The 12,389-nt window shown below is 41.0% G+C and overlaps 1 protein-coding gene across 1 annotated transcript in view; it reads right to left on the reverse strand.

Moving 5' to 3' along the window:
• Positions 1–12,389, reverse strand: part of EPHA5 (EPH receptor A5) — a 276,495-nt gene that overhangs the window by 40,571 nt on the left and 223,535 nt on the right. The window contains 1 exon segment of the mRNA XM_042474841.1: positions 91–158. Coding sequence (XP_042330775.1) covers positions 91–158 — 68 coding nt within the window.

Raw genomic sequence — 12,389 nt, forward strand, 5'->3', positions numbered from 1 at the left:
TCCATTAAAAGTCAGAAGAGCTGAGCCCTGAATTAAATAAACAAATCTAGTAAGCTTTGTTGTTTCACATATTATTGGAACTGCACTCACTGTGGCCATTATGAAAATGCATCTTTTCTTCTTCAGGGTCTTGTTTAGCTTTGCTGTACCCACACCGCCTGTCACAGAACAAGAAAAAGGCAAGATATTAGTAGAAAATATTACATCGATTCCATCATACATTGTTCACACTTTCGAAGAAAGAACGCAGAGATTCTCTGTTTGTACCTACATTTTTCTAATGGACACGAGAGAAGAATCACTGCTTGAGGTGAAAAGTCACCCAAGTTCAATCTGCAAATCTTTTGGCTAGACACACATATCTGTTCACCCAACCACCTGCCAGACAATCGTATCATCTCATTTTTCCCCCCCTTTTTGCTGGCTATGGATTGATGTGTATGTAAAACGAATATATATTTTTGTATCTATATTTATGAAAAACACTAATAAAGTATTTTACAGCCTTGTGTACAGTAAAAGTTTCACTAAAATGTGTGTCCTTCCTGGTTTCACAAATATAATCCAAAATGGAATGATTCCACTGACTGGTCTGTCATAGTCATGTCCATCCACATATGTCACTATTGTCTTAGGCCTTTCATGTTAAAGTCAGGCTGTAATACACTTTCAAAGTTCATACAAGCTTAATAACAGGTGAAGAAGACTGAACAGAGCAGCCACCAGCCCTTCAAATAATAAAATTAATCACCTTAGTGGCCACCACCAGCACTTCTCTCCACCCTGCAGGGCAGAAAACAAGTGCTGCACTGAAGTACTGATTTTTGTTTTTAATTCAGTCATGATGGCACAGTTGGTGGCAGCTGGTATGTGGCTGTGAAAAGGCAGCAGACAAATGTGAAGAAAAATAAAGGCGCCTGTACTGACAACACCGCCGGCAGAAAAGTTTAATTTGGGGAGGATTTAATAATAGCAGAACTAGATATAGATATAGCCTATAGGGACACAAACAGTAATTTGTAGCAGGAGTGTTGACTGTTGAGTTGAAAAGAGTGAATTTAAATGCAAAATTAAGAACATTGAGTTAATAAACTCAGTTGTTTATCAGAACCCTAAATCCCAGCAGATACCAACGGTCCACTTTAAAATAAAATAAAATAAATGAGTGCCAGAGTTTCTCTGGCAAAATACTCTCATTGGGTTCTTTGAAATAGGATACCACAAAGAACCAAGAATGCCCTTGTGAATGTTCCATGCAAAATAGGAAAAGGGTCATTGGGGGCCTTTGTGGACTATCAAAAATCTCCCAGCCATGCCACTTTGACCTGGTGCTTGCTCTCGTCCTGCACCAGCATAGTTATTTTCTCCTTGGAGAGATGGAAGAATAAATGGGCTAGAAGCTTGTTTTTCTTTTGTACTAAGTCGTAATATTTTGGAATAAAATGTCCCTATATAACAATCCTTAATAAGCTTCATTATGTTCTAAATATATATATTCTGGTACAACAGAGTATTTAGAAATAAAAAAAAATCTTAATTCACATAGAGATTTGGGGTTGTCATTGACCTCATGCACTCAAAGACTATAAAATTATAAATATTTAAAATTTTTATCTTTCCCTGTTTGTGTCACTGTCTACTTCATACAGGCAACAACACATAGCACTAGTCTTATAGGAGATGCATCAGGAGTGAGAGCCAGTGTGGTATAGTGGTTTGAGTATTCGAGTATGACTCTGGAGACCAGGTTTCGAATCCCAGCTCGCTTATGTAAATCCACCTGGGCAAGTCACAGTCTCTAACGCTCAGAGGATTGCAATGGCAAATCCTCTCTGAAGAAACTCCCCCCCCCCAAAAAAAAACAACCCATGATAGGTTCATCTTAGGATCACCATAAGTGTGAAGGCACACAACAACAACAAATGGGCTGTGAATCTGCTTCCAGACTGAATTCAAGGTGCTCTAAATGAAGGCCTAAATGGGCTAAATAATACAGCTATTATGATATTAACCATTTCATTTTTAAAACGTTATAAGTTTCAGAAGGGTTTGAGTTGAAGGAAGACATTCACAGATAAAGTAACTGTCATCTCTGACAACTTGCATGCATTTACTGTACATTGTGTACTACTGCAGAACCACTAAAAATAAACAACAATCCTTAACATATAGTTGTATTTTTCCATTTAACAGAAGTATCAAATATTCTCATTTTAACAGATATGATTTAACAGAAGTTAACTTCTCCCTGAAATCGGAGGAACATGGGAGGGTTAACACATTTTTACTTTATAATATTTACTGTGGTAAAATACCAAATGTAAAATAAGACAAACGCTTAGATTTGTTTTACATATACTTCAAAAATATAATTTTCTTACAAGTGAGCCATCAGACCTCTTGTTGTATTTCCAATGGCAAGCCATTATTACTACTATATATCTGTTTTTGTGAAGAACATAACACATTTAAAGCTTGGTTTATCTACCTCTGAGCTAAAGAAATGGAATGGGTTCTTCAACTGATATAAATACAACAGATGTGGACTTGTATTTGGCTGATCATTTCCTTGGGAACTATTTCTCCCTGCAAATTTATGTTTCTTCTTCCCATTATGATGGAGAAAAGAATGAAGCCTGGGTCACAGGTCAATGTTTTTCAATAAATGTAGAACAGAAGAGGAACATTTCCACTCTAAATATTCTTGTGGCATTTTATCTCATAGAGAACCTACTTTCACGCTGACAATGACCTAGTGAAAGATTTATCATGTGCATCATAAAACTGAGGCTATAAAGTGTTCCTTCAACAAATTTATAAGAGAAGGGGCTGATGGGAGGGTGACAAATCTTATTGGCAAAGAGATGGCATGAGATATGCACATCCTCCAGTGTGACTGATTCTACAAGACAACATTAGAAGATGATTCCTATACTAGAGTAATGGAAGATAAAGGCCTTCAATGGATGGTTGTGAGTGCTTTACAGATGTGCTTCTAAGTTTAAATTCATGGAAGTGTAATAGGAAAAAACCAACAACAACCCTGATCACCTGAATAGTCTTCTATTTTTAAACAGATAATGAAATAATCAAAAGCCTATAACAAATGCACAAATGTGGAGAGTGGCAGAATTTTATAACTTTTTTGTGAGGTGACAGTTTACTAGAGGTGGAACAGTTTCTTATCCACTACTCTCTCCCTTAGCAGCTATGTGAAGGGAGTTGAGCCCAGATGCAGCTTCAATCCTCCTGATGTTCACATCAGCATCACCAATTGGATCAGCATTATTATTTCTGTGATGAACATGGAAGGATAAACAACCAAAGAGGGCCCTATTTACAACTATTCAGTATAAATATAATGTAAGGTTTCATTTATGTCAGCGGAATGGTAAAGCTACTCAGAGGTTTAGTCCAAACTTCAAAGCAGCTAGCCAAGATGATGCTATACCCCCCAAATTGGATTGAGCATTCTCAGGAGCTCTTTTGAGGTTCAGAATAAAGCCTGGGCATGTGTTCAGTTCATGAAGTCACACAATAAAACCCGAGTGTGTTTTCAGTGGACAGAGTCACATGGTCTAGTGAAAGCCTGCTGCATCCACATTGCAGAAATAATCCAGGTTGACATCACTTTAACTGCTATAGCTCAATGCTATGGGAGTCTGAGAATTGCAGTTTTGTGAGACATTTAGCCTTATCTATCAGCGAGCTCTGGTGCTACAACAAACTTAGGCCGTTACAGACGGGCACTTTAGTATGCGCTCCGTGCATGCTAGGGTTAAAAAGGGGCGTCCTTTCCGGATGCCCCCAACCCTAGGACGCGCGGAGCACGCACAAAATGGTGGCGGCCGTTCCACACGGCCGACGCCATGAGGACGTCATGACCACGCCGCCTCTATACGGGGCGACACGGAAGTGACGTCCTCGCTCCGTGCCAGGGTGCCTAGTGCGCCCTTAGCGCGGAGCAGGAAGGAGCTTTGTTTCAGAGCCCCTTCCTGGTTTGGTCTGCTGGGTGCAGCCTTCACACGGCTGCGCCCAGCGGACCAAAGGAGAAAGGGGCCAAGCGGCCCCTTTCTTCTCCTCCCCGCCGCCGCAGGGTGTCCTTGGGGCTTGAAGCCCCAGAGACACCCCTTTTCAGGCTGCGAGGAAGTGGCGTTTTGCCGCTTCCCCGCATCCTGAAAAGCGGCGGATTGGGGCCTCAGCAGCTGCCGTTCTAGCCACTGAGGCCCCGATACACCGGGGAAAGGGGCGGGTACAGCCCGCCCAAAATGGGCGGTCTGTAACCCGCCTTAATTCCACAGAATTTGATAGCATTGAGCCATGGTAGTTAAAGTGGTGTCAACCTGGTTTATACCTGTAGTATGGATGCAGCCTATGTGAATTCCATGAGCTGAAAACTTACCCAGGTTTTATTCTGACTTTCAAAGTAGCTCTCCAAAGTGCTGACAATTCTTGGAATACTGCTCCCAACCACCTCTCCCCCTCCACACACACTCAAGTCACAAGTACTGTTAATTTGTTGAGGAAATGTTTCCAAAAAGCATTATTTCATCTGCCTTTGGATTTCCTACACAATCACTTTGACTCAGAAGTCTGGCAACATTCAATGAATTTCACAGGAGCTCTGGTAAAATCACTGACCTCCATTTATAACCCTACTGTGTTTTACCATTGTTTCTGCCTTCTTCCTCACCACAGATAATCCACTGACAAAAGAATGGAATAAGTGCACACTGACTTTTTATTGACAGTGCACAGAACTTGCCCTCTGGATGCACTTCTGGAATATTTTCCAATTGAACTTTCTAAAACCTTTTTCAATTAAATTTTCTAGTCCAGCTCTCCTAGGTTCTCCTTTTTCTATGCTTTGTAACTTAACACAAGCAAACCAACACACCTAGTTCCTCCCATTGATACAAGAACAGTGCAAACATTCTATTGCTGACAGATTCTCCGAACAGTTGGACTAAATGCAGTCTATACAAATATTTACAATTATTGTTCATAAGCTTGAGAAGGAGCAGAAAAAATAGCACACATAGTAGCTGTCTATGCTAATTTTTGTTTCTGTGCTGGTGCTGAAAAAGAAGGATTCAAAGAGTCTGAAATATGTCTCATGAGCAAATAGTGACTGCCAAGGCTGAAACTTAGGAAACAGCCAAGAACAGAAGTTTGGAAAAGTCTTCATTCATTCATTCACTCACTCACTAATTCTTTTGGTGAATCATGAATTTCTATGTTGTTCAAATCTACAACTGTACTTAAGTTTAGCTACAGTTACTTTAAATTTAAACAATTCAGCATTACAAGTTCCAGGTTGGCTAGTTACACGGGCATACTTCAGCTAATGAAGCCTTTGCAAGGAAAGCTCCTTTTATAAAGGTTTCTTATGTCTGACGAGCCCCCCCCCCCCTTTCCTTCCTCACCCTTTGTCTATCTGGATGATAGTTTTAGCAGCATCAGTATTGGGAGACTGGAGAAGGAAGGCTGGGGGGAAAAACAGACTTTCAGTGCAAGACTATAGCAGCATGTCTGAAGTAAACAATGCAATAAACAAAGCTTGACTTGGTGAGCAGTGGGATCTACCCTAGTTGATTCCAGTGTATCTATGTGTGCCTGCCTAAAAAGGGGAAGGCACACGGCAGCTGCCTCTAGAAATTCTGAGCATACAAGGAATAGCAAAAGAGGGAGAAAGGGAGAGAACATGTTTACCTGCTGCTCCAGCTACTCCCAGACTGTTAAAAAAAACATAGATCAATAACTTTGACCACAATAATGGAGAGCATAAAGAATGTGGATGCTGATGAATATGTCATCCTTGGATGTACTTTGGAAGATGCCTTCAAATGGTTTACAGAAGGACCAAAATGTTTTTGTTTACTTATGCAAGGTTTACCTGATCCAGTTGTTTCATTTCACACATACACATTGTCAGTTTTGAATTTAAAAAATTTCATGAAACAGGTTCAACTGCCCTTCTTTTTGTGCTGAAGGAACTTATCCCAATTCCCTATTCATTCTGTATTATTTCTGCCTCAATTACCTCAATACCTGTTATTAAAATTAACTACAGAATTTGCCAGAGGGACCACCAGAATGGTATAGAGGTTTGGGAGTTGGACTAGAATTCTGGGACACAAAGGTTTGAATCCACACTGAAGCCATGGAAATCCACTAGTTGTCCTTGGGCAAGTTAAACTGTTTTAGCCTTAAGGGAAGCCAGTGGGACCCTCCTCTGAATAAAGTCTTGCAAAGAAAACCCAAGTTGGAGCCAATTTGAAGGCACATACTATGAATGCAGTTTGTCAAGTTCAAGATTATACAGTTACACAAGAGAAGGAGGTTAGGCTGTTTCACATCCCACTAAACCATAGCTTATTGCAATAGCAGGCAACTTCCCTAGGTTAAGAACTTGCTGTCACTGATGACCAGTGGCAAATATATCAGATCTATACCACGGTGTCCTCCCACAGTTTAGTCCTAATAATCTGCTGAACAGAGGCCTCAAACAGATGGCCCAAAAGGGCTACCTTCAGGCCATGTTGGGGGTGTGGCATTGCATGCTCCAAATGTGGCTGGTGTGGCTCTTTTCAAAGAATCGGGCCAATATAGAATACTGCTCCTTTCTGGTGCCTGGTTCAGGACCATGGTTACAGCCCACATGGAGGCCGGGCATGTATGGCTCCTGTGGTCTTGGGGTAAATGGCGGTGGCACAGTTCTGGCTTCATCCCTCCATCCGCTTCATCACTGAGTTGCCTTCCCAAAACATCTTACTTGTGGGAGCAGTACCACTGATTTTTGGAATATAGTTCTACTGAAATCTGCAATCATCCTGCCTATTTCAGTTGCACTATTCTGATGATGGTGGCAAATATGGCATGGGTGAGAGTGAAAAATTTGCATAGGGCTGCATGTTGCCCTTGAGTGTCAGGTTGTCAACCCTTCTTTAGAACACAGGGTTAATATTTCTTTTGCCTCATAGACAATTAAATTGAATCTCATGCATGCGTAATTACATATACTCTTATTTAATCTTACTACTTTGGCTTCTCCCTTTCTCCTTCTCTTTTCTTCCTATTTATGAAATATAAAATGTAAGTTCGACAGCACCATTTTCTTGTAAAGCTTCATGCACATTGTTGATATTTTGTTCTACAGCTCTATCACCCAGATCAGAAGACATATTATTCTATAGGAGTTTACAATTTTACAAGAAAGTCTGATCTGAAACACAGCTTAATTGTTCAGGATAAAACACTGCTAATTTTGAATTCTCCAGGCATCCATAAAGCTTTAGAAACAATGCATTCCCACAGATAGATGCTGGGTTCCAAAATACCAGAATGAATGTTTGCCTGACCTTTGGTTTCAAAGGCTTCTGCCAATAGTGTCAGGTGCCCTAAAGTACTACAGGGCATCTGAATGCCAAGCTGTTATTTATGATCACTTGCAAAAGAAGCAAAATATTTCTCTTGCAGGACACAGATGGGAGCCAAGTGTCAGCACTTCAATGAAGTCAGAATAAACTGCTGCTGCAGTTGGTGGATAACGTATGCCTAACATGAACTATAAATGAAGCTTCCTAAAGAGCCATTTTTCCATTTATCCCAGAGCTGGCTTTCTCTGAGGCTCAAGTGTAAATGTAATGTGATGTAACAGTAGCCCATATGCCATTTCTAGACAAGGAAGGGAAGCTTCCAGTCAAGATGATAGGGACAACCCAAAACAGCCTTGTAGTTTCCACACTGCAAGTTGCTTCTCTGCCCAACACCTACATTTGAAGGTGAAAAAGTTGTCCATAGGTGATAACTTCAACAGGGAAAATAGCAAAAAGAAAAAGATTAAGTATGTCATCCTTTCAGAAGTTACTTGTTCTTAAGAATAGCATTTTCTTCTATTAATTCTATTAAAAGATTGCTTAGCTAAGTCTACATATATTGATTATCTACAGATCTAAAAATGTGGGAGCTCTACCTCAATCATCATCATCATCACCCCCACCACTACCCCCCACCCCCAAATACTCTGATTCGGATATATGTTTTCTGGTTCTATATATCTGGTTGTGGCAAGTGGGGAGAAGAGTGAAGATGATGATGGGGAGGAATGAGGTCAAAATCCTTTATTATTTCAGAAGAGTATAAATATCTGCTGATGATATTATATTATGCTTGCATTATCCAAACTCTATACTGAATATCAACAAAGCACATCATATGTGCATACGTGGTTCACATCCTGTTGCACAACAACATTGCACAATGTATCTTTGCAAACTACTTTTTGTACATTATTGTGCTTCATATATTATCAGCTGTGCAACAGTTCTGCATGTAGAATACCATTTATGTCACCACCAGTGGATATGACTGTTCCATACTGAACAGACAATTAGTACTGCATGCATAGCTCAGCATAGATGTGAGCGTGGGGAGAAGCAGATGGGCTGAGCTCATGCTATCCTGGCCTGGATGCTAACCCAGATCAGTCCCCTGAGCCAGCCCAGGAGACAGGTGGGTGGACCAGTCCAGGGACTTGCTACTGGCATGCACTCCTTACCTTTGTGTGCCTACAGACAGCCTCCCCATATCACCACATCTGATGTCTAAATTGGGCACCTGGCTGCACCCACATTGCCAGGCACTCCATTTCTATGTCAGATGGGTGGAGCTTCTCAGTAGGGGTGATGTATAAGGAGATGTATTTTGTGGAGTTTCCAGGAAACTCTGCAGCAAACGACTAGTCAATTTGACCCACATTGTGCCCAGTTTAGCCTGGGAGTGGGCTGTATCCATTGCATCCATATCCGTTCTGCCAGAATCTAGCCTGATCTTGGCCCTAAGGTTTTGGCCTTCATCGTTCAAACAGGCTGGTGGGGGTGGGTGGGATAAGGGCCTTTTGTCCTATGTGGACAACCCACAAATCACTAATGGGATGCCAGCCTGAATCTGGGAGACTTTTGTTTACAATGAACATGCTTCAGAATTGAATTGTGACCCCTTCCAAGTCTTTTCTGTTCTTTTAGTAGAAATACAGTCCATCCTCGCCTTATGCGGGGGATCCGTTCTGGATCCCTCCGCGTAAGGCGAATTCTGCCTATGCTCGAGCCCCATTGGAAACAATGGGGCTCGTGCGCGGCGGCATGGGGCGCAATGGGCGCGCGCGCCCATTCAATTGAATGGGACGCGCCGCCCCTTCCGCCCCACGCATGCGCCACGGCTTGAGCACGTATGCTCAAGGCCACGTATGGCGCGCCTGCGTATAGCGCGGGAGTACTGTAGTTGCTAGACCCAAGTTTTCAGATGCTTCCCTCAAAACATGCCAAGCCACAATCATTTGATTATTTAATGTGGACTTAGCTATCTTAAAACAGCTTCTGCATACTTTACAGATTCTCTTTCATTCTGAGAATTACAATATTCAAGCATAGGGATGAACTGCTGACCAACTCATGAGTCAGTTAATTTCACATCATAATCTATTCTTCGACAATGTCTGACCATTCCTCAACATTCAAGTGTGTAAGGCATCTATCACCTGTTGCTTCTGGATGAATTGAAAGGTATTTTAATGCAAAGTGACAAAGCATCCGTATGCAATTATGCATTTGGTTGAAGAGATACAGTGTTTATACAGTATAAAGCTTGTTAAAAGGAATATGGAAATCTGCCTCTTTGACTCCCACCCCCAACTTTCAAATGAAGAAAACTTTCAATTTGTCTTCTTCTCAGTGAGAAAGGGTGAGTGTCTAAACACAGTGAGAGACATCATAATGAAAAATGGTGAACAAACATGAGATATGGGATGTATAACATGAGCTTTCCCAGACTACAGTCAACTTCCTTAGATGTATGATGCTATTCAGAGTTCCAGGTACATGTATGTAGAAATGGCTGGGATATAACAGATGACATTGCAAATAGTTGGAAAATAATTCAGAAAGTGACAGTGAGAATGACATTACCTTATAAAATTATTGGTCATTTGGAAGATGCCACAGATTATACACTCTAAGCAGTGCCCTACATAGAGCAAACATTACAATCTCTTCACAAAAGAATAAATGAGCATACATTTGCCAACAGAAACTGAATATTCAAAAACTAGTGTAGGGAGGGGATTTCAGATTCCCTGGCCTAAAAATAACCACTTTGGAGGGGGGGAAAAATCTTCAAAGGGAGATCAGAGTTAGAGACTGCTGAGTTACAATTCATTAAGATGCTCCAGTCTCTCACTAGAGGGGCTTATTGTACTAAATATGTGAACTGATATTCACCTAGAGCCAAGATGCTTGTGTTTTCAGAAAATATTCTGTAGATCATCAAATATTAATCATGTAATTAGAGAGAGCATTGGTTGAAATTGAAAGGGGACACTAATTTATAGAACTGATTTCAGCTTTCCCTAATATTGCTCCACTATTTTTGAACAATGGTGGAAATCTGATTACTAAAAATGTATTAACGTACAGCTCAGTAAGTGATTTACAACATCTAAGAGGGCATGGGTTGTATATTTTTGAGGGGAGCTTTATTAAATTAGAAAACAGTACAGTACACCATTGACATCTAGTACCAAGGTTTGGTTCCAGGATCCCCTGCTGGATACCAAAATCCATGCATGATGTTCACCTCCCATTAAATTTAATGGCATATTAAAATTGTGTTCCCTATATAAAAGGCAAAATCAAGCTTTGCTTTTTGGAATTTATATCTTTTTGAATATTTTCAAGACATGGATGGTTGGATCTGTGGCTAAACAATATGTGGATACAAAGAGCCAACTCTAGTATGTAATACACTCATTATCTGGATTAAGTTTGAGATGCGGCATTGATGCATTAGGAATGATAAGAGGTATATCGCTCACACTAACACAGGCTTAAATCCAATAACTAATTCCAACTAGAGTAGATCCATAGATTAACTAAGAACCTGACAAATCATTAAGTTCCACTGATTCAATCAGTTTACTTAACTGGGACTAACAACTTAATTCAGGGTGTAGTTGCTTAAACTAAAACTACAAAAATATTTCACATTGGCGATTAAAGCATGATTGGCTAATGTCAGTTCATAAAATGTACATTCATTTTTTATAAAGCACTCTCTCAGTCTTGGGTATCTAGATGATCCACATAGATGCTATAGCTGAAACAATCTCCCTAGAGAGCAGACAACATGCACAGGTGAGTTATGCAGATGCAGAAGTAAACACCCAAAAGTCATAATTCTGACCCCCCACACGCTATTCACCTTACTTTTTAAAAAATGGTTTTAAAATTTCGATTAAAAAATTCTGAACAGTAAAATATACTGTCCCTAAGAATGCTACAATTAGATCTCATTGTCCACTCTCCTGGTGCTGTTGTTACTCATAGAGATAGAAATACAGTCCTTCCTCCATATTCATGGGGATTAGAGGAATGAGACCCCTGCAAATATGGGAAAATCATGAATAGTTCCACCCCCCCACTTAGAAGCCAGTTAAAGGGATGGGTGAGCAGGGGAAGAGGAGCAGTGCTGCACACTCCTTTTTCCCACCCTCCTGTCTCTTTAATTGACTCCCTGTCCTTGCCCCTTCTCCTCTCAGATCCTTTCCCCGGGCAGCCCAAGGAGAGGATCGGGGAGGAGAAGGCAAGAGGTGTCTTGGCCCCTCTGAGACCCTTTTTCTCCCCATCCTTTCCCTGGGAAACCGAAGGAGAGGACTGAGGAGGAGGCGAAGGCAAGAGGTGCCTAGGCCCCTCCGAGACCCTTTGCCTCCACATCCTTTCCCTGGGAAATCAAAGGAGAGGATCGGACAGGAGAAGGCAAGAGGTGCCTAGGCCCCTCTGAGACCCTTCTCCTCCCCGATCCTTTCTCTGGGCAGCCCAAGGAGAGGATCAGGGAGGACAAGGGTCTTGGGGAGGGGGTCAAGGCGCTTTGCCTCCCCGATCTCTCCCTGGGCTGCCCAAGGAGAGATCGGACAGGGAAAGAAAGGAGGGATGCCCACATTAGTGGCCTTGGTCTCATGAATAGTCGTAACCGTGAGTCTCAAGGCCATGGATATATATGGAGGGTAGACTGTACATATTTTCCTGCTTTTTAACCTCATAATGGCTCTGTCAATTTTCACAAATGTGACAGAGCCATTATTTCAATGAGACTGGAAGTGAATGTCTAGATAGCAAGTTTATTATGAAATTATGTTATTTTCAAATGAGAAACCAGAGAGAGGTTTTATTCATATTTTAAAAGCCTGCTTTAAATAAAAATAACCATACTTATTTTTTTAAAAGAAAATTATCAGTTCCTATCTACAGTATGCCTATTACTTTCATTTAACTGCCCTCAGACCTCAATATATAATATTCCTTACCACATACATCTGAAAGTTTGTATAACACTTT

The sequence above is a fragment of the Sceloporus undulatus genome, chromosome 6 (assembly GCF_019175285.1).
Source record: "Sceloporus undulatus isolate JIND9_A2432 ecotype Alabama chromosome 6, SceUnd_v1.1, whole genome shotgun sequence".
Taxonomy (NCBI): domain Eukaryota; kingdom Metazoa; phylum Chordata; class Lepidosauria; order Squamata; family Phrynosomatidae; genus Sceloporus; species Sceloporus undulatus.